Source organism: Episyrphus balteatus, chromosome 1, assembly GCF_945859705.1.
Source record: "Episyrphus balteatus chromosome 1, idEpiBalt1.1, whole genome shotgun sequence".
NCBI classification, from domain to species: Eukaryota; Metazoa; Arthropoda; class Insecta; order Diptera; family Syrphidae; genus Episyrphus; species Episyrphus balteatus.
The window spans coordinates 35,843,159-35,871,146 of record NC_079134.1 but is presented as its reverse complement, the minus strand read 5'-3'; the positions used below and the strand labels follow the sequence as shown (position 1 = coordinate 35,871,146).

The following is a 27,988-nucleotide window of genomic DNA, read 5'->3' as shown; positions in this document are numbered from 1 at the left end:
ACAATATTGGTTGTAAAAATGTCCTTTTGCGCCGAATCCACCATATTTGAAAAGACCATATGTGCACTTTGCGTTCATGGCCAAAAATAGTTCATAAAATATAGAAGAGAACCCAGGGTTAGGTATTTAAAAACTGTTGCTACCACTTGCTTTAGCAATAGTCGGTTGCCGTAAGCCATTTCGAGAACAACACTCCTTGAAAAGAATATAAAACCTTTTATCCTTGAAGTTCTAACATTTATAGTATACTCGTTTATATATATATATTTTTTGCTTCCTTTTGAACCAAATAAAAAAAATATTGTGTAACAGAAAAAGAAAGTGATTTGTTATTTTTTTTGTGTTTTCCTAAAATATTAGGATTAAAAGGACATAAATTAGAAAGAAAAAAAAATACCCACTCAACCAAAAATGCAATTTGTTATGAGTTTTACGGTTGTTTTGCTTTTGCTGGCCATGATTGTTGCCGGGATGTGTGTTCCGACATCTGTTTTGGCCAAAAATTCTGAACTTAACAACAAAGGTAAGTTTAAATGCGTATATGTAGCTACAAAAAATATTAATCATGACGGTGAAGGACGTTTTTTTTTAGTTAAACACCCACACTCGTTTTTTTGATTCTTTTTTTTTTTCTTTTTGTACTTTTTTTGAAGGACTTTTCATTCTGATAAATTCGTCCACCATTTTTCTTTTTGTCCCGAACAAACCGCTAGGTTAAAAATAAATTAAAAAAAAATCCTTATTCGATTAAAAATAATATCCTTAAGGGAATTGCAATTTTTTTTTTCCTCAATGAAATTCTAAGACGGTTTTTGGTGTACCTACACAAAAAAATATTGGGGTGGTGTTCGGCTTCAAGTTTGTCCTCAACAGGTTGTTATATAAAAAAAAAAATGTTATTAACATACGACTATCTGAAAAGAATAAAATTTGTATGGGAGGGCGGAGGCTTTAAGTTTTCTTTTTTATTTATTTTCATTTTAAGTCAATTAGCTGAAATTTGCATTTTTTTTTCGATTGCTTTGTTCTAGCAAAAAAAAAAGGACTTCATCAAGAGCACTTGATTGGATTCGCAGTTCATGAAACCGAATATGAATTGTCGTCGTCCTAATGAAGATGAAAAGAATGAAACAAAAAAAATTGTGTTGCTGTTTTTTTTTTGTTCTCGTTGTCTGGGAAAGTAAAAAGTAATTAATGCAGTTGGAGCAACGACAAGGGCATTGGGGGTTTTGAAATGAAGAAACAAAAAAAAAAAGGCAAACAATTACAACCCACTTTAAAGCAAGCTGGCAAAAGAAATGAATTAATAAAAAAAAAGAGTTAATATTAATTTTGTGAAAGATGTGACGACTTCTTTTCGAATATTTTATTAAATCAACATGAATTTTTTTTTTACTGATGAAGTCTGTATTTTGTAGATTTAATATGAATTAATGATTAAGGACTTGAATATACCTCTACTTGTATATATTTTAGGTAGGTACTTGACGTGTATATCTATACTATTTAAATTGTCGTGTATACTTTGACGAGTTGAAGGATATTTACATTTAGCTCATATTGGGCTACTTTATATAGAATGGGTCATGATGGGTGTGGTAATAAAAAAATTACGAAGAAATGGTTGAACGCAATATGGTGCAGTAAAATTTTAATTTGTTTTTAGTTATTTTTTTCTTTTTGCATTTTAGAGTAAAAAAGAGTTAAACTCCGATCGAATAAGTTCTTATGTATGAATAATATTTTTACCATAAGGAATGTGGATAAAATAATTTATTCGAAGTTGGACTTCATATTTTTGACTTCTCCTAGATATGTTTGAATTTTAAATTCAAAAGAATTTTAGGCCAACAAATTCACTTTAAGAATGTAAGAGTTTTTGGAGATAGTTTTTGTAGTAAGAGTTTTTGGAGAGATTTTAGCAATTCTTATGATGTGACATAGTGCGAGCAGCAGGAAAAATTTAGATTCAAGAAACCGATAAACCTTATGTTTGAATGCATGAGAAGACACTTAAGGAGCTTCAATTTTTAGAATTTAAAAACAGAAGCTTTTAAAATTCGAGTTTAAGGTTATAATTTATCAAAATCTCTTTGACCCATTTGCTGAAATAAAACTTAAATATTTAAGTGGAATATTAACTCACATTCTCAATGTTTTTGAATTCTTGCGGAATTGGGCCCCTAATTTGGATTTTATGTTTTCACCGAGACTGTGCATGACTGGTGCGAAATTATTTAATGGAAATCCTAATTTGCCTCAAAACAGTTGATCGACCATTCCCCTTCATGTCATAAGTCAATATTAATATCGAAACACCTCATGTACGAAAATTGTATAACGAATTTACCTTTCGAAGAGTAAAACTCCACACAGACTATTTGTACTAAACAATTATTTTAGAAAAATTATTGAATATCGAAAAAATTTACGATATTTGAACAGCAATACCTTGAAAACCATAATGCCAACAAAGTTTATTTTGGGTTCCAATTATTGTGTATACATTTAATTAGCTTCTAAGGAAACGGTTTTTTGGACCTTTACCCATTGAAAAAATTCTAGCTTTGTCAACTTTTTACCCATTTTCAATTTTTAGGTATAGAACTTGGGCGCCAGGATTTGATAACGGGTTTTTGTAGAGGAGCTCAATAAAAACATTTTTTTGGGAGGGGGGTCTATCTCTCTCCGTTTAGGTGGGAGGGGCATTTTCTAAAAAAAAATTATCAAAATAAAAAAAAATTATTAAAAAACAACGGCAACACTTACAGTAATAAATTATACCATTTCCGAAAGGCAAAATTGTACATTTGCACATTTTTCAATTTTCTCAAAAACTAGAAGACATAGAAACATATAGTTTTTGAGAAAATTGAAAAATTAATTTATCAGATTTTTCTTTTTTCAAAATATTTTTTGTTTTTATTTGTTTTTATTTTTCAATTTTCTCATAAACTAGAAGACATAGAAACATATAGTTTTCACCTTCGATAAGGAATCAATTGAGGCAGTTTTCTGTGTGAGTATTTTTTACTTGCTCAATAGGGCAAGTATTGGTTTCGTGTCGAAAAAAAAAAATTGAGGTTTTAATCAAAACCAACATTACGATGATGGAGAACTCCGAAAAAGTGGGTCTCGCAATTCCGTCCGTCCGTCTGTGCGTCTGTGCGTCCACCTGTACACATTTCCACAGCCTAAACGGATGGACGGATTTTCTTTAAATTTGGTACAAATGATTTTTATGGAATTTTGAAAGTTGGTTTTTTTTTGTTTTTTTTTTATCTCGTTTAGAAAGTGTACCCCCCATACAATTTTTTTTTTAAACCAAATAACTCGAAAACGGCTCTAACGATTTTGATTAAACTTTACAGGCGTAGTATTCAAAGCAAATGCAATAAAATTGCATTTTTATTTTTTCCAAAAAAAGTCAAATAAAAAATTTTTTTTTTCATTTAAAAAAAATTTTGCCTTAAATGTCGGCTCTTCCCCGATATCAATTTTTTTTATTTATATAGAGCCAGCTCCTAAAATCTACAAGTAAACTAACATAAAAGTGCTTTGAACTGCAAGAGCAAGTACGTGCGACCCCAGTCGTGCATTTTATTTTCACTAAAATTCACAGTCTGGACAAAAATAGTATAAAATGAGTTTTAAAAAATTTTGTTCGCCTATTTTTAACTTTGAAATCGATTATTTCAAAAACTATTGGTTATATTATATTGATTTAAAAATTAGAATCAAATGTGCAATTTTGCCTTTCGGAAATGGTATAATTTGTTACTGTAAGTGTTGCCGTTGTTTTTTAATAATTTTTTTTTATTTTGATAATTTTTTTTTAGAAAAATGTCCCTTCCACCTAAACGGAGAGAGATAGACCCCCCTCCCAAAAAAAAAAATGTTTGTATTGAGCTCCTCTACAAAAACCTGTTATCAAATCCTGGCGCCCAAGTTATCCTACTACGTGCCGAAACAACATTTTTGTTCTATACCTAAAAGTTCGAATTTCTGTATCTGGTTTAAAATCGAAAAATTTTTTTTCTAAGCCAATTTTGAAGTGATTTTCATAAAAAATACCTCGATTGATTGGGAAATAGATGTAGTTTTAGAATATAATTTTTAAATAGCATGTTGTTTTGAAAACATATACTTTAAATTGATGCCGAAGTTGGGCAAATGACAAAAAAAATGTAATTTTTGAACTTTGACAGCTTATAAATTCTAAGTGGTTTAACCGAGTTACATGTTTTATACATTGTTGAAAAGGTATATTTATCTTCTATCAGAAACAGTAAAAAAATTGAAAATGGGTAAAAATTGACGAAGCTAGAATTTTTTCAATGGGTGAAGGTCTAAAAAACCGTTTTTTGCCTGTAACTCCAGATTTTGGGGGTGTTAGGGGATTTTCAAATACTGTTTCGTAATCAGTGCAACTAGCTCTACAAAACCTGATAGGTCTCCGCCCGCGTATATTTTGAAACCTCATTTTTGTAACACCGTGTTATCGACCCTGGTCTATAAGAACTAAAATCAAAAAAGATTTTTCCATTAATGACAATATTGAATATTTTAAACTTGAGATTTAAAATTTACAATATTCATTGGGCCAATACTAAACACTTGTGCTGAAAATTTGAATTACAAGATTTGACTTCGTCTTGAGATATGAATTGCAACATTAATTAATTGGAAAGAAAAAGTAAATATGCTAGCAAAATATGTAGGTATATCATAGAAAAAACATTGCATGATGTCATAAATCCATATGATTTTGAAAATTCGAAAATGTGAGTATTGTATCAATTGTACTCAATTATATCAATGTACCAAAAATGCAGATAGATTACATTAAGTTAACACGGCAGAAGTGACTTGATTCTTTTTTTTCATAAGCCAGAAATATCAGGCCTGCCATTTTATGATATCACATTGACTGCGTCTGTGGCCTTTTGATCGCATCTAGAGTTGAAACGCTCATTTCGGTAATATCGACGGTTTATGTACGCAGAAACAAACATTTTTGGAAATTTAGGTTTTTTGAATTAATGATATCTTTTAAACCAGAGTGTTTCCCAATGGGGACTAAAGATCCAGTAATTATGACAACAACTACTGTCATAATTGTTATGAAAACTGGCAAAGAATGAGCCGGTTCAATCTTTGATGATGGATTTTATCTATAAAATAACAACATTATGACAAAGATACTGGCAAGTTGTTACTCGTCTAAAATTGGTCGTTATGATATGTCCTTCATTAATGTCAACTGTTATTTAATTTTTCGTCATTCAATAGTTCTGTTTTTGTTCTGTTCTGAACAACTGAACAGCTGGAACAGAAAAGTTGTAGGTATAAGAGAATAAAATTTCTGTCCGAACAGCCTTTATTGGTGTTAAATAAGGTCAATTGGAAATTTCTACACTTACTTTAAAGTCAGAACTCAGAACGGATTAGAACAGATTTGTGAAAACTGTTAAATGTTTTTGTTGAAGGTGTTTTCTATTCGAAAATTTCCCATCAAACTTTACTTTTCTTTCCTGTTCTTTTCTTAATTGTATTCCCATAAAACAAAGCTTATGAGTTATGACACTTGCTGTCAAATAGTAAGCACTTGTTTTTTTTTTGCAAACTTATTGTGTTGAAAAAAAAAAACGATGCAATTTTGAAAGCTTGGTCTGCATTAAACACGACATTTTTGAAGTTAAGGTATTTATTTTATTTTATTTAGTCAAAGTAGTAAGTTTCAAATTATTTGATATTAATAAATGAAAAAATAAATAAATTCACTGTGGCGTATACGTAACATTTTTTCCTTCCAAGAGAATATGAAACTTTTTTTTTTAAATTAAATAATGGATGTTAAATAATTGTATCCTGTCTCTTTTATAGAAATTCTACATAAACAAAGTTTTTTTGTATCAGCTGTCTAATATTTGTGAACAAAAAACTAAACTCCGGATAGCTCTGCTTTCATCATAAAAGAATGAAAATAAACTGAAATTGTATATACACAAGCAAAGAGCTTTGCAATATTTCTTGTTATTAGATCTTCTTGTCATTTATTGTGATATGTGATTCTTATTAAAAAGAGTTTATTTGAAAACATGCTAAGTACCACGACCATATAACTACAGATTGTTATCTTTAATAAGATAGATATTTAATTTCCGCCACCTCTATAGTGTTTTTTTTTTTTTTTTTTCTTCGTATTGTGTTGTACCTATCAATCAAATGAATCTTATTAAAAGCTTTCTTTTGTAAAGATTCTTTTTGTATAATCTTATTATTGATCCCCTGAGATCAACTATCTATAATAAAGGATGAAGGTCTCTTATCATACGAATTTCAATCATTTAGATCAAACTTTTTTTTTCTTCTTTGTTCCTCGTGGTTCCCTGTGGCGTATACGTAATGTTTTTATTAATTTTTTTTTTTTGTTGTTTACTTGTTTGTGTACGATGTCAAGTGTGCATGTTATTTATTTTGTTTTTTTTGGTCATAAGTAACAATATATGGCTTGGAAAATAAGCAGGTAATATTGTTTAGTACTGCGATAATGGTTTTCTATAAAGGATTCTTAAAAAAAAAAAAAAAAAAAAACTGTAAAGGGAAAAGGAAAAGAAGAAAAAAAGTTAAATTAGGTTTTTATTGATTTGTGCGTGGGCTCTGTGTTTGTTGACGACTAACAGAATTTAATGAGTTTTGTTGTGACCTTTAAGTTGAATGATTTTTATTTTACAGAATTATATCCAACCACTGTGTTGTTTTATTTTTCTCTCAAATTCAAAATGAGGTTTCATTTATAAGAGAATAATCGCTTTTTTATATAAAAAAAAACTGTACATAAATGCCCTAATAAAACTGGTTGTTAAAAAATAAAGTGCAGCCTAAAAATTTTCATAAATAATCTTTCTTCTATCTGAGTTTCCCCGTAGAATCTTTAAATTATCATCTCATAATTTTTGAATGGAGTTCTTCCACACAGCAAAAACCGTATTTTTGTCTTTTAATACAAATGTGCATTATTCTTTTCAATAGCATATTAATTATTTACTTCAGCGATATGTAAAGATTTTACGGTTAAAAAAGAAATAGTACATGTAAAACAGTACACAAAAATCAATAAAAAAAAAAACACTATTGTTACCCTCATGAAACTTGGAAAGGAGGAGGAGTTGAAGGTCAACAAAACAGTGAAAAAAATTGTTTGGGGAAAATAATAATTATATGATACATGCTCTACGAAAAGTTATTGTCAATTAAACACAGGGTGTTTGTTTTTTTACTTCAACAGATAAAATATAACCGAAATCTATGTGAAAAGCATGGTACAGGGAGGAAATTCGGGATGAAAGTTTTAGATAAAGCAGAGAAAAAGGATCCATGAAGTTCTAAACAATATTTTTGTTGAAAGGGTGTTTTTTTTTTTAGGGGTAGAGTTATGTTGTGAGAAAGGTATCATAACAGCTGACATACACAACTAAGAATCTAATGAGTCTGCAAAATTATCTTGAGTAAAACGGTGTTTTTGTTTTAAGAAATGATGAATTTCAGAACTAGTACCTGCCACAAAAACTTGTACAAAAATTGTACCCTAATGAAAATTGGTTAAAATATTTTATTTATAACAAAAAAAAAATCAATGGTATAAAAGGCGATACCGTGAAATACCGCTTATTTATCACTTTATGAAAGTGAAATGACACCAAATTTTGACGTTCGGTCTTATTTCACCGTGATATTGTGATTTAACGCCGATTCAGCATTATTTTACTTTTTCAGTGAGCCAAATCCTACTAAGTGGAGATAAGGAAAAATTTGTATGTTTCAGTTTGGTATTGAAATGCCATACTCTTGCTATAACGTTTTGATATTTTTCGCGAGTAAAAAATTGTTTAAAGAAAACACTTTCAAATACTTTTAGTCTCCATTTAATTTCCACTGACAAGTCTCCATACTCTTATTAATCACTTTAATCAAGTCAAGGCATTTCGATTTTCTTAACTAAACAAAACTAGTTGATGCGCTCAAAGGAAGTTCAATGTAGAGCAAAGAAAAACCATATACAAACAAAAATAACTAAAATTCTATATACCCCAAGGGATACTAAAAAAAAAAAAAAAACAACAAATTACAAGAAATGTTATATCAAATTACAAATTAATGTCAGCGCCTAATAATACAGAAATCTAATTAAATCCAAAGCTTAAAAACATCTCCTTTTTTGCTTTGCTATATCATGACATTGCGAGTTTTACTCATGTTCATGTATTTAATGTATAGAATATAGTACATCGTCCACCCAAAGACAAACAGAATAATTGAATTTATTCTCCACAAGGGCTATTCCAGTTCACCATAAAATTGCAAATACAATTCATGAGTAATTTATGTTATCTCAGAACTATAGTATATCGTTGTTGTATAGGTCTTGTTCTTGTTATTTGAGTATTTTACGCCCTCTGACAGGAAACGATGAAGGCGGAATAGAGTCTGTTTTTTTTTTTCTAAGGCAAAGATTAATTTCATATAAAGTTATGGAACATTTTCTAATTAGCTTATAAGAGTTATGATATTATATTCATCTGTGATCGTAATGGTCATCATCATTTGATGGGGTTCCTTCAATATTATATAGGGATACATCTCAATACTAAACTAGGGAAGGGAATACAATTTTATTTAATTTAGTTTACTTATTAAGTTTCTCAGATGGTTCGTAATGGGTTAGTTCAAAGTGGATATATACTCGTAAATGACTTGTAAATGAGAAAATATACAAATTCTTTGATTGGGAAGCTGGTACTCAGCAACTCTTAAGTTAAACTTAGTTTCCGCTATGACAATAATCAATACATAGAAGTTCCCCGTAGCTTATGAAACGACTATCAAGGCGAAGATCTGTGTTCAAATTCAGGCTCCTAGGTGGTACGAAATCTGCAAAAGTACGGCTGTTCATAAGAAAGTGCATTTAATCTTAACTTAATTGCCTGAAACAAAGTCGTTTTTGTTTGATCGTGAGTCTAATAGAGCGTTCTCTAGTTCTAGGTTAAAGCTTGGTTTTTTGAATTGCTGATTAAATCTTACTTGTCTTCTTAAGCCTGGGGACTGAACTTTGAAGATAATCTTGGTTGAAGTGCTGTCTTTTTTTTGCTTGAGTATCTTCTGTCTTCTCCTCCATTTGCCACTCTCGAAAGGAGGACTGAAACTTTTTACAAAACTTCTTAATATAAAAAGGGTTCATTTTAAATTTTATCGCCTTAAACCTAGAGCAATAAGGTGCATAAAGACATAGCCAGCACTTTTTTGCCTGAAATAGCAAGGGTTTCCTGAGATAGCTATATGCTGGATCTCCGATTTTTTGTCATTATTAGCTGTGTTTTATTTTCCTCGTGATCCGGATCAGATCATTGTTTTTATTAGCTTTACAACAAAAGCAGAATTTTGTTTTGTTATTGTTTCGCAAATAAATCAATGATCTAATCTGGATCACGAGGAAAATAAAACACAGCTATTAGGGTAGAGTTGCTAGTAGCCGGCCCCTTAAGGATTCTGTCTCATAAAATAAAGTACAGAAACGTCAAATATCAACATTTTCGAATAATTCTTGAAATAAAATGTACTTTATTTAATAATTTTTCGGTATATGGTTAAAAAAATAGTTAATAATAGTTCCCAAAAATATTTTGTTTAAGTTTTTGTATAAAAAAGTCCGATTCTCCTAAATCCTTTGTTTCCTATTTTCGGCCATCTAGTGTCCCATTTCCGGCCACTGACTTTATAAGGTCAAGCTTAAATAAATTGAATGTTTTTTATTTAAATGTTTGTGTTTAAGAATTTAGAAACAATTTTGATTGTTAATAAGTTATAACATCAAATGATATAATAATGTATTTTTTGTTCCCCAATTTTTAAACTTTTATCAATAAAAGGGGGCCGAATACAGGAAACTCTTGAATTTCAAAGCTTTTTTTTTGTGTTATATCTCCGGCCCCCCCCCTAAAATTACCAAAATCCACATCTTTTTCTATTTAAAACCTATTTATTTGAAGAATAGGTAATATATATTTAATAATGGCGTTTTCGATTGGCCGTCCGGAATCGTCCGGAAGCGTTCAGAAGTCTTCTGAGAGTGTTTTATTCGCACGAAAATGACAGCTAGAACGCTTCTCAGAAGAGAAATTCTCTTCTCGATTTAAATTCAGAATCCACTCAAGAAGCACTAATACATGGATATTCAAAAGTCAAAACAATCACTCAATCAGTTTTTTTTTGTTTTTCATTCAAAATTTTAGAAATTGTTTTCTGAAATTCAATTTAATTTATTTTCAAACAAATAAACGCATTATATACTTATTTAAAATATTTTGCAGACCAACTATCCCATTAATTTGTTGAATATTACCATATTTGAAAATTATTTTATAATATTTCGTTTGAAAGAAAAAAAAAATTAATTTATATTTGACATTTGAAATTTTACATAAAAACTAACACAATCACAAAAAACAGAATTGAGTAGAAGCGATTTGACCTGTTCTATTCGATTTCAGAATGAGTTAATCCTTGAGTGAAACCAATCGAAAACGACATAAGAAAAACAACATTTCAAAGCATTAGCTCTGAAATTGTTTCCACAAAACACTTATTACGATAGTAGGTTTCGGCAGTAAAATTTAAAAAAACCATACCTGATTGGATCACTTCACAAAAACTTATTTTTTTCCAAGAAAACTTAATAACAAGAATAATAAGAATATTGTAATTTTAGGAGAGACATTTAAAAGAACAGAATAAGAGCAAAAATTTGGAATAAATCCTACGAAATCACTAGTTATAAGGATTTTTCTGGAGAGGGCCGGAATTAGGCAACTCTACCCTATAATGTTGGGGAGATGAAAACTGGTGGTTTACCCGTGTAAGAATAGATAGCCTCCGCGAAATTAGCTTTAGGAAATAAGGCTCAAAAAACGCTCACAAAACAACAAGGAAATTTCTCAAATTTTAGGGTGTTATTTAATTTTTTTGGGGCCATGTAATAATGAAAAAAGGCTCCAATGAAACTAGATCGCAAAATTAGTGTGGGACCCAACACTAATTTTGGGGCTTAATTTCATTATATTAGCCATGTTTTATTTTATTTATTAGAGTTACAACAAAAAAACGAAATCCTTCTTTTATTGTAACGCAAATGAATGGGAGCGTATCGGAATCCTGTTTTCTGAAATCCCGAAAAGAAATTTTTTTTTAGAAAATTTAATAACATTTTTTTCTTGTCCTGACTCAACCTACACGCTCTAGTTTTTTTTGGTACATTAATTCCGTATATATCGTTCCTCTTAATGGTTGCCAATGGTGGGTGTTTATAGCTCTGGTTTTTTCATAACTTCGGTTATTCATAACTTCGGTCTTTCAAAACCTCTTTTTTTCATAAATTTGGTTTTTCATAACTATGACGCGCATAATTCTGTCGCGCATAACTCTGGTATTTATAACACCGATACTATTTCTGGGAAAAGTACCGCTTATTGTGGACTGCCTGATGGTTTGCAGAACGGTATTTATATTGAAAAGCATTAGTAAGTAACAGAATAGCTGCAAAAAATCGCGTGATTTTTCCCTGATGGTTTTTTACATAATAAAAAAGAAAATTAAGGGTTTTCTTTCATTTTTCCAAAAATAAAGTCAAAACTATTTGGGGCCTTGTTTCATATATTTTTGGCCATTTTGAAAAAAGTCTCTCGGTGAAGAATTTTTACAACCAAACACCAAACCTCAAACGTTTGGTGGAAAAATTCGATCGCACGCGGCTTACGGATGTGCTTCGACGAATTAGTAATTTTTGATCATGATGCGGATGTGCTTCGGTGGTGTGGTGGTTCGACAAATAGAAAAAGTGAGAACAAGTTATATAAGATTGAAAAATGATGGAAAGGGATTGTACTACAATGGTTGATCGTGTTGCAGCGGCAGCGGTGGTTCATCTCTGGTGCGCCCTTGGAATGGCGTGCCTCGTGCAGTTGCTTCGGTGGTTTTTCGTCGGAATTTTTACTCGGGGATGGTTAAGTGAAGAAGTACTTTTTGATTGTGGTGCACCCGAATAAAAATGGAATTACACCCAACCATTCACTACCCAGTAAGACTTTTTGAAAGCCTAACCACCGCGCGAGTCGCTTTGCTTCGGCAGAATTCCATTTCTATTCGTGGATGGTTAAGAGGAAAAGTACTTGTGCCCGAATAAAAATGAATTCCAACGAACCGAACCACTACCACCAGTTTTTGCTTAGATGACTTCCATCTTAAATTAAGATGACAAATCACATTAATTTCTTGAATGCGCAAATAAAAATAACAACTAGAAGCCACTGTGGATCGAACCTCTACAACTGTTGGGTCACTAGGCGAGTGCCTTACCATCGTGCTATCTCACTAGTGGAAATAAGCATGACAAACTCCAACTTAAGCTCAAGTGTGACTATAATTTGATGAATTTCACATTAAAGTTAACTGAGTTTAAGTGGAATCACCTTATTTTAATCGGATATCACCTTATTTTAAGGTGGTGAAATTGTGCGCATCATTTTATTTTAAAGTGCCCTTTTTTTCTCCGTGTAGGTGCTCTTACTCAATTAATACTCGGTCAATATAGACAAAATAAAATGTTGTTTTTTTTTTGTTTTTCTATTTCAATCCTTTGAAGAGGTTGCCAACAGACTTTTATTTTCAAAAAAAAAAAAATTTACTCAAAAATATTATTTTCTACTTCATTTCATTTGGTTTTCGAAAGTTTGTTTTGTTATTATTTCAATATTATTTTGACAAAACGTAACACCAAGTCTGTACGACACAATTTTCTACTGTTGCACTGTTCCCCCTAATTTCAATCACTATTTGCCTCTTAATTATCTCCAATTTCAGTAAAACGTTCATCGTCGAACGATAATAAAACTCCATCATCCCAAGTAGTAGCTGGCATCAATCGAGAACACTTTGATGGTTTTTCTACAAATAATAAAAATTCAAATATTGAAACTCTATCAGCGCCCACGTCAAACACTGCCACTTCACTAAACACCGCCCTATCTAATACTGATATTGAGGGCACACAACAGCAACAACAACAACATCATGCGTCAGCACCCATCCTTCAAAAGCGTGGTGTTAACTCACAGTTAATGTATGGAGGAGCTGATTTGTATAATAATCCAATTCCATCGGCAGCCCTGACCAGTGGTGGCGGTGTTGGCGTTGGTGGGGTTTGGAGCGATGAAATTGACCCACCTCTAATGTATTCTGATTTGCAGGAGCTGCAGGATGAATATCCCCGAGGTAAGTTATGCATGCATGCATGAAAAATATCGATTTAAGTTGGTATATGTTGGATTCTATTATACATACATATTCAACTCGTGTATGTAAATGTATTGTTTTTGAAAAGAAAGAATATGAAGGGAGTGTATACTACGAGTATACCTATTATATTTGAAATAGTGAACATACAATTGATGGACTATGAGTAAAGATTTATCATTTTCAAACTGCATAACATATTTATTTCAACAGGAGATTCGGTGAAATTTTTATTGTTTTGATAATTAAACGACAATTTTACAACAATTTTACAACAGTTGATATCTTCAAAGTTTTAAACCTTAAGTGGCCAATGTCTGTAGATATGCCAAAAATTAGACATGTTCAGATTCGCCACCTGATAGCCATTGTTTGCATTAAGCTGGGTCCACACTAGGTTGATCAACACGTCCAACATACGTTCCAAATTGACATAATGAACAGTTAACTCTTCCAATTATTGATGGTAAATTGATGTGTAGGCTAAGATATGTCCTATATGCATCAGTTAATTTGATTTAGAATTGTTAAACTGTTCAGAATGTCGATTTGGAAATGTTGAACGTGTTGATCAACCTAGTGTGGACCAGCTTTAGAGCTGAGATTTTATGGTCACACTAGGTAGGTTGGCAGTAGGGCATTCTTCTACTCTACACGGAATCCTTGCATATGTACGTGAGGCTCTCCTTAAGAAGCATAGAGCCTTCACAAGCTTCAAGGGCCAGTATTCGCTTTTTAAGGATATAATTCAACTTTTTTAAGCTCGTACTCAGTTTTGCAGATTCTTGTTGTCATTTGTGCATGCATGCAAAAAAAAAATCCTAAATACTCGAATAGCTTATAAGCAGACCAACGGTAACTTAACGTCAAAGCGATAAAGATCTATCGAAAGAACTGTCCCGCAATTTAAAATACACAGAGTGCACTGTAGAGTGCGCCGAAAATCACTTTTTTCGAATTTCAAATCGTAATAGCGTGGAAAAGTTGCGAATAGTTAAGACTAATAAGGGTTTAAAAAAAGTTGCGAATAGTGAAGACTAATAAGGGTTTAAAAAAAAATGGCGTTTCAAAATTTTTCAAAAAATGACAAAAATCATATTTTTACGATTTACTATTTTTAAAATTATTATTTTTACCAAATAAGAATTAAAAATGAAGTAAATTAATGTTAAAAAGATGTTGCACTTTTGAATTAGGTAAAACAAAGTTCAAAAAGTGCCAAAAAAAGCCAATAAACATACCAAATTGGAGCAGTCCTTGTCCTTGTTACTTAGGACCGGTGCACATATGCATTTTTATGTGTATAATTCCTGTAGAATCAACAGGGCGGAAAGCTCTCCTACGTGACGGTAAAATCGTCATATGAAAATAATCATACTGAATATATGAAAACCTAAACGCGGCGTTTTTTATGTGAGGAGGGCTTTTATTCTATTCGGCAAACAGATTTTTGTTTATTTGCTAATAAGTATACCTAGTTAATTAGTAAGTTAGTTTCTTACGTAGCTCAGAAAATGTCGAAGCACTCCATATAATTTTCACCCTGACTCAAAACGAAGACGTTAACATTGATTTCATGAAGAAAATTCTTCATTAAATGCCCGTAGAATACACCTAAATGAAATAATTCCCTTCTCTGTCGTATACTCCCACCAACAACTTTCTATTGATTTTTTTACTTGAATCTTCGGTTAAGGTAATAGCCACTCGGAAGTTTGGCACGTGAAGTTGCCGAACCATATCTCTGGCTCTGGTAAGTATTTTGTGGTTTATTGAACCCACGTAGGGTTACCCCAACATTCCATCACTTGCCACCTACAGTTTTTCTTATTTTTTTTTTTTCAATTTCATTAATGGTTTCCTTTATTCATTGTATTTTACTTTTAATTTATATATTTCAGGACAATACCGCACCAACAACAAAGGATACGATAATCTTCAGAATATTCTCAATTCAGAGGCATATTTGGAACCTTTTGCAATGCCACTTCAGTACTCGAGTCGTTATTATGGTGACCGGAAGAAGCGCTCCAACAACAAACTTAACAAGTACGATATGCGGTAAGAATTTTTTTCAAACAAAAATTGTTGTTGTTTTTTTTATTTGTTGTTGTCTCAAATTTATTTCCGGAAATAAATTTAAATTTTTTTGGTGGTATAGATTCCTAATGCTTCCATATAATATTTCCTTGTTGATTGTATTTGTTGAAGATGGATTCAACATTCAACACTAGAAAAAGATTCAACTTGGAAGGACATAAAAATAGAAATGCCATACTCACGCTTATTTGTTTAAACTCTTGCTTTTTACTTTTATTGTTGTTTGTATATGCCAGGAAGAAAGGTGTTCACATTAGTAGGTTTAGGTACTTTGTTGTCCAATTAAACTAATCGTCAAGGCATGCAATGGCATAATTTATAAATTTAAAGAATGAATTGTGTAACGTTCACACAATACAATTACTACAAAAACAACAAAAGACGTATGCGTGGGTAATTATGAACTTTTGAAGTTCTGCAAATAGCTCAAATATTTCTAAATGAAACTTGAAACTTTAACTGAAAATTATTTAGCTGTTGTTACTTTATTGTAATTAAGTAAATTTTCTTCTTCGTTTAATTTTAATTACATAATTAACTTGAATCTTGAATTAAGATACTTTAAATAGTTGAATATTATAAAATAAACTTAACCACGAATAAAATTAAGGAAAAATGAAAACAAGGTCAAAAATAAAGGAGGTGGAAATCTTGATTTCTAGAAATTTGTTTTTAGTTATTTAATGCCTTCTTTTCATTTACTTTAAGAAAAGTCGAAAACTTCACATGAATAAAACACTTTAGTTACCGCTTCTTTTCCTAACAACATCAATGGGTACGAGATCAAAATTCGCCTCAAGAATTTTTCTCAAAAAACAAAGTAAAGAGTTCTGGGATGATTAAGACTTTTATACAAGGACACTTGAGTTTTATTCCTATCTTCGTGACCTTTTTTATAGAATTTATATTCAATCCTAAGTGGGCTTGAGGTCTTGTTTAATTTTTGACTATCTTTTACTCCGAAGTTTCGACTGTATTTACAGTCTTCTTCAGGGCTAATTATTTAAAAAAATTGAAAAATCGTGGTAAATGCTATAGTCTTTTAACCTTAAGAACTTCTAGCTTTGGTTGGTTTTTCTTTTATTTGTTATAGTTTTAAATATTTCAAAAATTCAAAAAATTCGAAGTCTTGAAAAAAAGTTTCAAATTATCGAAATTTCAAAATATAAAAATGTTTAATTGTTTGATAACAAATTCAAAATTTCTTTTTTCTTTCGTGTAATGCTTTCCACATCCGTGTAGTGCGGTTAATGAAAGAATCTATGAATTTAATGGTTTTCGAAATTGGGATTAAAGGCATTTCTAGACGCGGGAGTATTTTGGTAGAATAGTTTAAGGGAAGGAATGAAACTTGTTATTTCATCTAAACACTATTTTAAGAAATAGTGGTAAAATAAGCATTATGTAATGAAAAACATTTTGTCTAAGCTCGAGAAACGCAATTGTTTCAGTTCAGCTGTGTTTTTTTGGCTTTTTTATCCGTATCCGCAGTTGGAGTTTAAATCCATCTGCATATAGAACTATGACGAAGTAAATTTTTGGTCAATGTTGATATTTGCTGATATATCCTACTGCGGATAGCTTTGCCAAAAAAATAATATTGATGTGTTAATATCTTGTCATTTTAAATTCTATAGGGGATAGATTCAGCTTTAACGATATTAAGTAGCAAGTTTTGAAGGCGTTGAGCACGTTCAGGAAACGTTAGGGACTAAATTATATTTAGCCAACGTCATTTTCTGAACAGAAGTTTATGCACAGAATGAAGAAATCGAGTTAGGGAGATTTTTCTTGCCTAACTTTCCAGTCACGGGTCCAATAAAATTGCTTATAGTTCAGTCAACGGGGAAAAATTTGAAAAAAGTTGTGACGTCAGCTAAGTTTGGATGCAGTATTGAAGAGGGGTTTATTCAGAGCATAGATCTCAGTTTGCGTAATGATTGGTCTTGTGGGGCGACCGCCATTTTGAAAAACGCATTAGTCTCAATATCTCGAGAACGACTGGTCGGACAGAAAATTTGCAAGGATTTTTTAAATTGGAAATATAATTATCTTCCTTTCTTTAGTACATCATTTTTCTCTAGGAGTTTACTTTCAGAGCAAGAGAACCGCAAAGTATCTCATTTTCAGTTATTTCCCACTTAATTTTAAGGGTTGTTTAAAATATCAAAAAAATGCACTATTAGCGGTACTGTAACTCTGAGAGTATAACTCCTAGAGAAAAATAATGTACTAGAGAAAGAAAGATCACAACAAAAACATTACTGTTAAAAAAGAGCCAATTTCTCCTATGTTGAAATTGTGCTGGCACAAAAAGTATTGAGATATAAAAGTGTACCATCAAGTTCTAAAGTTTGGGTTCAAATTCGTGTCAATAAAATTTTGATTGTTCTCTTGACAATTTTTCTTTAAATTACCGATTTTTAAAGTTATTTCAAAAATTGCCAATTAAACAATCAAAATTTTATTGATACGAATTTGAACCCAAACTTTAGAACTTGGTACACTTTTACATCTCAGTACTTTTTGTGCGAGCATAATTTCAACATAAACTTGGCTCTTTTTTTAACAGTAATGTTTTTGTTGTGATTTCACTACTTTTTGCAAGGTATGGCTGTAGAATTGAAAATCTCTATATTTGATGAAAATTCAGTTAAAATGGGCGGTTGCTACGCCCCCTGGCTGAAATTCTCATACTTTAAATTTGTTTCCTTTGTATAAACTACCATCTCTACCATTCTACCAAATTTAAAGATTCTACGATAATCAGAAGTGCTCTATAATATTTTATGAAAATTCAGCGGAAATGGGCGGTTGCCACGCCCCCTGGCTGAAATTCTCAAACTTTAAATGTTTTCCTTGTATAAACTACTAGCTCTACCATTCTCCAAAATTTCAAGATTCTACGATAATCAGAAGTGCAGATGAAAATTCAGCGGAAATTTGCGGATGCCACGCCCCCTGAATTGAAAATCTCAAATTTTCGATTTTTTCCTTTTATACACCACAAGTCCTATCACAGTGTAAAATTTCAAGTTTCTAGGATATCGGGAAGTTCTCCATAATTTTGATGATCTGTCAGTAAGTCAGTGAATCAGTGACTGGTTACGGTTTTTGCGATTTTTGAAGCCCTATATCTCAGAAACTACTCATCGTAGGAGGCTGAAATTTTGTGAGGTGTTTGGTTTTGACCAGCTCAACAATGGTTATAAGAAAAGAGGTTGTGTGCCGCCACTGTCTCTCTTCTACTTGGACACGCATTGGCCGATGGAGTGAAGAGAAATAAATGTGTCTCAAGCCAACGCTTGGCAATTTCATCTTAAAGGCCAAGTCAAAGTGAGGGAAATTTCCTTTTAAGACAGCTATATAAACTTATATAGAGTCAGGAGCTAAGGGTGTTAAACTGTTAAACGTTTGTCTAAGATGATTTTAAAAATATTTTTAAGCAAACAAAAAATTTAAAAAAATTAGTGGGCTGTCTTGGGATTTGAACCCTGGACCTCTGGTGTTAAAAATCGTTCTTCGTTCATTCGTTTTTGTCAAAAACTTAAATTCAGTACAGTGGCGTATTGAGGGGGGGCTCAGGGGGCTCAAGCCCCCCCCCCAAGCCTTCAAGATCATGTTATTATTTAGCTGGTTTTATCATAATGTACATGATTAACTGAAACTTGTTCGTAAATCTTTAAAATTTAAATGTAGCTCAGATGGTCGAGCCCCCCCTACAAATTCTGAAAGGGCTGTTGCTTGTGTTTCTTTCAATAAGAGCCTTAGCTGACTTTGCGGATTGGCATAAATTTAAAATTTTGACGTCGAATTACATTACCGTTAAATTTTGCAAAATTGCTTATGCAACCTCAAAACTCCGTACTTTATAGTCTTAAGGATATTTACTTTTTTTTTCAAAAATAATATTTTTCTCAAATATAGACATAGAAATAGATATTTTTGTAATTCCAAAATGTTAGTGGTCAACATGATTAATGGTTGTGCTTCTGATTTGTATTAAAAAAGTAGCACAAAATATATATTTCGGATTAAACATAAAAAAGAATTTCATTGAAAACAAGTTTTTGAAACTTTCAGGTTCAGCATTTCACTTTCGCGCATTCACTTCCCGAAATTAAAATTAGGTGTTCTGCATTTTTCACTCATTTAGATTTTCTGATGGAATTTAATTCACTTTGTTTCTGTTCGTGAATTTGGTTCCTTTTTTCAATGAATCTAACTCAACCTAATTCATTTTTCTTTTGATATTTTCAATTATATCGCCCATGCTCTGCATTTCACTTACATATTTCATTTTTTCTTTTAAATTTTGCATTTTTTCCATTAAAATTGCCAATAAAATTGCGTCCATGTTCAAAGCCGCAGTAATTTGACTTTAGAAATAAAATAAAAATGGATGATCTTTCAGTTTTGACAGTTTCGAAGTTTTCGAAATCGTTCGAAATGAAGAATATGATATTTCATTTCACGTGAAATTGAAAAGTGATTTCAAAAAATTTACGTATAGGTATGTTAATTAACCCTCTAAAAATTTTTTGTAAAATTTTCCAGCCCCCTCCAAATTTTTGTCTGGATACGCCACTGATTCAGTATAAGGTTCAACTGAACTTACGTTTTTCTTCTTCGTTATGTATATAAAATATGCATATGTTTATGTAGGTGTAGATACGTATTCATACATGTATGTATATCGTTTGTATATGTATCGAATCCATATAATATTCAAATTACAATCAAAGTGTATTCAAGTGGAAAACTATTCGAAAGTACGAAAAACATAAAAAAAAAAGTAATAATGTCTCCAACTCTGATTGAGGGACACCCATGACGTCCGTCGAGGACACATCACAAGAGCTCTATCCTATCCAATGCCCACACAAAAATTATTCAAATAGAATCCGCTTTTGTCTCATTTTTCAAAAGAACGTGTACACAATCAACGATTCACAGCTTTAAACACCACTCCAAAATATTTAATACTCTGGATTTGAGTAAGAAACTACCCCTTTTTCAAAAAAAAAAAAACAAACAAGAAAAATTATAAATTATTCATGAAGATTAATATGAAACCGTTCCTTAGAGACAAACATACTCTTGGAAAATAATTTACTGTCTATAATGTATTTATATTACAACAAAACACACAACAATTTTCTTTCGTAAATATTTTCTTGTTTTTCTGTGATCAAGTTAAATAATATTATATTTATTTTTTTTTTTCTACTCAATTTTCAGTTTGAAACGTGAATCGAAACTCACACCCGCTGATATGTTGGCCTTGGTTGCTCTTGTCGAAGCTGGTGAACGTTCACGCAAGGAATCTGAGCCTGACACCTACAGCATTCCCGATACATATTTCCCAGTAGCAAAATCCTATTATCCCAACAGCAATACCAACAACAACAACAACTATGAATACCAAAATAACGACGATAACGACATTAGCAGCTCGTGGGTTGAGCCATCAATTGTCGACTACTATGGGGTACCATATAATGTAGATGCTATGCCAAAGTATGAAATCGCTCGGGAACATAAATATGGAATTAATCGTAAGTAAACGTACATAATGTACCTACATGGAATGGGGTAATTTTTGACAAAAATTTAATTTGACATTATTTTTTTTTTACTTTTACATACATCGAACTGCATTTATAGGAATTAAATTAATTTTTGATTTCTTTATTATATTATTTTTTATATTTATGTTTAATATTTAATATTTTTAATTTACACATAATGCTTTTGTTTCCTTTTTAGTTTTGACAGGTCATACAAAATAGCTGCTACTCTGTCACGCTTGGAATTTGGAACATACGTGAACCCAAATGTTAAGATATGTAGTTTTTAAAGGTTCCCTACGGAAAAAAGTATGCTAAATTCGAAAATACTGAGTATAGTCTAATCAAATTGTATTCAGCCACACATCAAAAAAGAGTGTTTTTTTTTTATTTAATACTTCGAAAAATCGACTGCTAGACACCTCTAGAATATACTCATCAAATATGAGCTCTTATATAAATAGAAAGATCCTCCATTTCTGTTTTTTATTCTTGAGGTTGTAAGATATTGAAAAATTTTAATAATCAAACGGGCAAGATAGTGGAGTAACTAAAGCAAATTATTAGGGAACCCGACTGAACAGCTCTGGTTTTGACGATTTTTTTTTTCAAACGTAGGTAATTAAAAATACTTTAAAGTCTATAGGTTAAAAATTGCCGATGTTGCCGTATTGTTTTTTAAAATTAAAATTAAATTTTTTTTCAACAAAACCATTTTTTTTTTGCTTAGATTTCATAAAACAAATGATAGCAAAAGATTCTCTAGGTAATTTAAGGGAAAAAAAATATAAGGGAGTAAGGGACAATCTTCGATCGTTTAAGCGATAAATGCAATTTTCTCATAATCTGACTTCAACATAAAAAAAATATTTTGAAAAAAACGGCAACACCTACAATATTTTAAAATACATTCTTAAAAAGCCAAAAGCTCATTCTTATCTCTTAAATTTAAATCCACAAAATTTAATAAAGAGTTTTTGAAAAAATGGTCCTCAAACTCAGAATTTAAAATAAAAATTCTTATTAAAAAAATTTAAAATGACTTTTTTCCAAACTTTTTCTAATAAAATATGAATTTATTTAAAAAAAAAAATTTTGACCATAAATATTATCAGTTATATTCCGAAGCAGAAAAAGCAATATATATCATACTTTTGAAAAAAAAAATTAAAAATTACTTCAATTTCAATGGGTTTTTTTTGATAAAAACTGAATTTTTGCATTGAAATAATTGATTTTCTCAAAGATTTTGGCAAATAAGAACTTCAAACTTTTGCTATTTAACTTTCAACAATAAAGGATATTCAATAAATAAAAAAATAACTTTATATATAAATGTTGAACTTTAAAAAAAAAATAAGTTTATTTTCTTCTTCTATTAAAAATAGTTCTTCGAAAATGAAATACTTCTTAATTTTTTTCATAAACTGTAATACATATTGACATTTCCTTTTATAATTTCAAATCATAATAAATGTGGCCTAAAAAATTTGAAAAATGAATGCATTTTAAATAACGAAAAAGTTTTAAAAAAGACATGTTAAAATTTTGTAAATAATTTTTTTTCAAAAATCTGAGTTCAATTACCATTCTTTCAAAAGCCCTTTATTCGATTTTCTTAATTTGAATTTTATGAATAAGAAAAAGCTTCTAGGTTTTTAAAAATGTATATTTAAATATTGTAGGTGTTGCCGTTGTGTTCGAATATTTTGTTTGTGTTTGAAGTCAATTAATAAGAAAATTGAATCTATCGCTTGAACGATGGAAGATTGTCCCTCACTCCCATATATGTTTTTGAATTTCTTAGACAATCTTTTGGCATCAATTAATTTATGAAATTTAAGAAAAATTTTTGAAAAAAAAAATTTTTTAATCACAAAAATCTTCAATTAATTTTAAAAAATCAAAACGGCAACACCGGCAATTTTTAATCTATAGACTTTAAAGTATTTTTAATTACCGACGTTTGAAAAAAAAGATCATCAAAATCTAAGCTATTCGGCCGGGTTCCCTAATATTGCCAATTTTTGAGCTTTAGTTAATCTACTAAGACATATTCTTGTAGGAAACAGATTCCTCTTCAAAAAACGTCTTTTTATTAATCTAAAACCATTTGAAAGAAGTTAGAGGTCAAAGTTAAAAAATTTTAAAACATTTTTTTTAACTTTTTCAAAATTTTCTAGTTCACTGAGAATTTATTATTTTCAAAATTATCAAGATGTATTCTTGTAGGGGCTCAAACGTTCTACAAAAAAGATCCTTGATAGAAATCGATTGCTTTAACCATTTAGAAGATATTCGTATCCAATTTCAATAGTTTACCCGAATAGGAGGACATGACTGAAGACAATCCTAAGAAGGCAATTTATTGTAAAAGTAACGAAGCAAAAAGATAAGATATTTGTCATGAATCACTTCGGACACAAGACAGACAAATTATATTCTTCAGTGTTATGCATAATAAATTGGTATTCAGCCGCAAAAATATTACCTCAGGGGCCTCAAAAAAATAAATCGGTTTTTTTTTTTAATTTGGGTAAATGAAGAAAAAAATCGTAACTATTTTTGAAATTGTTCAGCTTATTCAGTCTAGGTGGTTTAATCAAACTACATGTTTTAGGTATACTTGTTGAAAAGGTCTAAGGTCCAATTTATTCACTCTCCATTATATTAAAAGTTCCCATTAAAAATTAAAAATCTGTCAAATCGCATACAAATTTTAAAATTTCCCATTTTAAACGGAGACTGTAAATTTAATGGAGTGTGAATAAATTGGGCCTAAATGTCTTCATTCCTAAACTGTATACAAAAAATTGGTTAAAATTTGATGTGCAACAGAGTGCAATAAACTCTGCATATCTCCGCCCATATAGATATATTTTGAGTGTCACACTGAGTTACTAATCAAAAATCCAAAACTTTTTTCGAAAATTTCATTTTTAAACAAAAAAAATTTCAAAATTTGTATTAACCCTCTGTAGGCACACCTCTTTTTTGCGAATTTAGTTTTTACTTTTTCATGTCGCTAGAGCTTTTTTCGGTCTCACTATTTTACAGAGAATCATTTATGAAATTGATGTAGAATTTTCCTAGGAATTCGAATATTGTATTCACAATTCCAAAAAAATGTATTTTCAGCCTTATAAAGACACTTTTTTGTGGCCAGTTTTTATTTTTGTCGTACCAAATTCGCACCCGTGTGCCGACAGAGGGTTAAAATCAAAAATCTATTTCTTCCAAAACTTTTTTTTATAATAAAATTATATAGGTAATTGCTTTCGCAAAGAAAAAATAGTATGTAATTGAATTTGTAGTTTTGGAGAAATTCAAAAATAAAAAAAATGTTTCTGTGGCAGGTATGATAAAAACTTACATTTCAATTTTTCATCAAGTCGTTTTTGAGAAAATTTAACTTTTACAAAACTGTTAGGGTAAAGTCGGGGGATATAGCACCCATTTTCGTTTTTCGTTATTACTTGAGAAATAAAGAAGATATCTATTTCAAACAAAATCAGATTTATATTAAAACTATTTCTTAAACACAAAATAGGTACATAAGTGTAATTCGAAGATAATTTCTTGTTATTTTTTGCAAAAATAAAAAACATTAAAAAAAACATGACTGAAAAAATGGAGGGTGATATGGCACATAATCGAGGGTGATATGGCACCCTATATCTTCTTGATATTTTTTTGTGACACTTGTTGCATGTGTTTTTGAAAGACGTACACGAAGCATGAGACCCAAAGTGACATTATGATTACTGCCTTATTCCGCACTTTTCATCCAATCTGAAAGCTATTTGGCAAACTTTTAGGTTCTGGTCATTTAAGAAGCCTTTTTAATGTAGTGAAGTGTGAAGGGAATCGCAAAATGCTTAGGTCCTGCTTTTTTTGACATTCCGCAGCTCCAACGGCTGCTGTAATCTGGGTTTAAGTCCACTTGGCCTGGTTTGCTGAAGTTTTTTGAAATTACAATTGTCAGTTGAAAAATAAATAGGTTAAAAAGTAGATGCGGGGGAAATGGCACCGGTGCCATATATCCCGAGGTTTTTGGGTGCCATATCCCCCATTTGACTACACTTCTGTTTTCTTCAAAATACACGAATAATCACGTTTGCTTAGTTATTGCAATGAGCAAACACAAAAATACAATCGTTACCGTTCTTTTTGTGTTAAAATGAACCCCCGGCGTCAAATACTTTTGGAACCACACGTACAACAATTTTACACAAAAAAACTTTTCGCTCAAATTGAACTCACTTTTTTGTTTTTCCATTTTTTAAATTTAAGTGGCAACGGTTACTGCGGATCCGAATGCATCCACTGAAAGCTTACGTTAGACTGAATTCTATTTTGCTCTTTTTGATTTGAAAAGAAGTCATTGAGTGGGAGATATTGAAAGGGTGCCATATCACCCGTGGTGCCATATCACCCGACTTTACCCTATAAATGGTTTAAAAATTAATTCCAAAAGACCCTCTCAAAAAATGCCGCATACTAGCGCTTATGCAGACAGACTGGTAAAGTGGCAAAAATAGTCTTTATGCATTGACGAATGCATAAATTCAAAAGTCAAAAAGTGACAAATTCTGGCACTCACTTGCAGGCGTTTGGTCTGACGTTAGGATGTTATAGAGGAAGGGGCCAAGTTTTGATCCTTGCTCAACTCCAGGTCTAATGTGACTTCATTAATGATTTTTGATCCTCCACTTGTTAAAAAAAAAGTTCCGGGAAAAAATAAAAAAAAATATTGGTTGCGTTTTTCCTAGCACAATTCTTGCAATTTTCCATTTCGACGGGAAGTAGCTAATGTTGATGAAGTTTTTTAGGATGATGGCTTAGATCTTAGAAGATCATTACTGCGGGAGCCTATATTTTTAATGAAGCTGGAAATGTCATCTCATTCATCTGATTTCTTCGGTTTGGATAGGTCAATATTGTTTCTGTAACCTCCTCGAGGGTCCTCAGTTTTGGGTCTGTAGGTTCTATGTACGAATGTGGCAAGTATAACAGATAAAAAAGTAACAACAAAGAACTACAAAATAATGCAATTACAGTGGAATCTCGCTAACTTGAACGCATACGAAACCAGGCCTGTTCAAGTTATTGGATTGTTCAAGTTACTGGAAGAAATAAAAAAGTCTTCGTTTTGTATGAATTCAATTTGTTATTATATAAATTAATGTAAATGACACACAACACGATTACAAAAGTAGTATCCTATATTGAGGAAATTCAAACTTCTGTTGAAATACAATTTATTTGTTCAACTTAAAGAGCTTCGAATATTTAAAATATTCAACTTATAGAGTCAGCAATAAAAAAGTTCAGCAAAATAGGATGTTCAAGTTATTGGATTGTTCAAGTTATGGTATGTTCAAGTTAGCGAAAGTCTACTGTATAATTATTATTTATAGATACTTTTTAATTTCTTTTTAATAAAAAAAAAAAATAAAAATTTGGATAAAAATTAGATAAGTTTTGTTCCTCATGATCATTGTAATTGATATTATTTTTTGCATATTTATTCCAGGGTATCCAGCCAAGCGTTTTATGGTTTCCAAAAAGAAAAGATCTCTTGGTTCAGGAAGATTTTTAGCTGAGCCAATGTCTGCTGCTAGTATTACACCAGAGCGCTTTGCAAAACTTACAAAATCTCAAAAATATTTTTAAATAAAATAACAACAAAAATTTCAAACTCTACAAATATTTTAAAATTTAACAAAACACCTAATTATGATATATGGATTTTTTTCACACTTACTGTATTGCACATTGTTAATAAAATATTTATAAAACAAACAAATCAATTATACATTACAGTAAAAAACCTATACAGGGTCTAAGTGCATACCATAAGCATTTTCTAACAATTAATTTAGAAATTTAAAAAAAAATCACAACACACAATCTTTAAAAAACGTAGTAGATTATTAAAAATAAGTCAATAAACCATTTAGCTTGAGTTTTTAAAATGTTTTTTTTTTATATATATTTTTAAATATAAATGTAAAAATAAACATAAACTAAATGCACCTATTTCATTAAATAAACTAACTATATATCTCTTCACATAAACTCTTAGAAATCATAATCGATCTATTTTAACAATTTATGATCAGCATACAGTAGATACAAAAAAAAAAAACATGAATCCAGATATTATTTATACACAGCTAAAAGTTAATTAAAACCTAAGAGGCTCAGAGGAAATACAAATGACTGTTTTTGAAACTTAAATAAAAAAAAAAATATTTAGAAATATATTATATATTATGGTATATCATGAAGATATACAAAATTAATTAGTTATAGAGAAAATATAAATGTTACCCAAAATATACATGTATATTGTGGCGTATGAAGATATTAAACAGAATATTAAAATACCTATGTAATTAAATTACAAAATAAATAAATTCAAATTTGTGTAATTTAAAACAAACAAAAAAATTAAAAATCAAATGATTTGTTATTTTTATGTTGCGTTATTTATAGAAAAAAAAAACCATTTTTTCATTTTGACTTTATGTTGTTTTAAAGAAAATAATGTATGACTATATTTTTTTTAGTGCTGTCCATTCTTTGTAGAAAATTCTATGAGTTCTAAAATGTGTTTATTATTAGAAATAAAATTTATTTTAATTTAAAGATTTTTGAAATTTTATTTAATTAACAGTTTATGACACTTTTTTGCAAAATCCTGAAAATGAAACAAACATATATCTATAGTAGCTATAGGTCGTTTCAAATCAAAAGTCCTGACTCTGAGTTTATTTTCTCCCTTCCAATAAAATTGAGAACAAATAAACAAAAAACTCAATTTTATTAGCTCATTGCGACAAATCAACTCAAAAATAACAACAAATCATGCTTGTTTGAATGAAAGAAATGCTAGAGAAAAAAATAAACAAACGAAAAATCTGAATTTGTTTATTAATGATTTCTATGGTGACGACTCCAAAATA

General features: G+C 30.5%; 1 protein-coding gene across 2 annotated transcripts; it reads left to right on the top strand.

Moving 5' to 3' along the window:
* Positions 1-145: 145 nt before the first annotated feature.
* Positions 146-27,576, top strand: LOC129906012 (uncharacterized). 2 transcript variants are annotated; one of them, XM_055981639.1, is made up of 5 exons: positions 146-523; positions 12,916-13,326; positions 15,249-15,396; positions 20,689-21,005; positions 26,554-27,576. In XM_055981639.1, exons 1-5 carry the CDS (start codon positions 412-414, stop codon positions 26,691-26,693), a joined length of 1,128 nt encoding a protein of 375 aa, XP_055837614.1. In that variant the 5' UTR covers positions 146-411; the 3' UTR covers positions 26,694-27,576. The 2 variants fall into 2 exon arrangements, with proteins under 2 accessions (XP_055837614.1, XP_055837613.1); XM_055981638.1 differs by having other exon boundaries at positions 147-523; positions 15,249-15,408; positions 26,554-27,443.
* Positions 27,577-27,988: the final 412 nt, after the last annotated feature.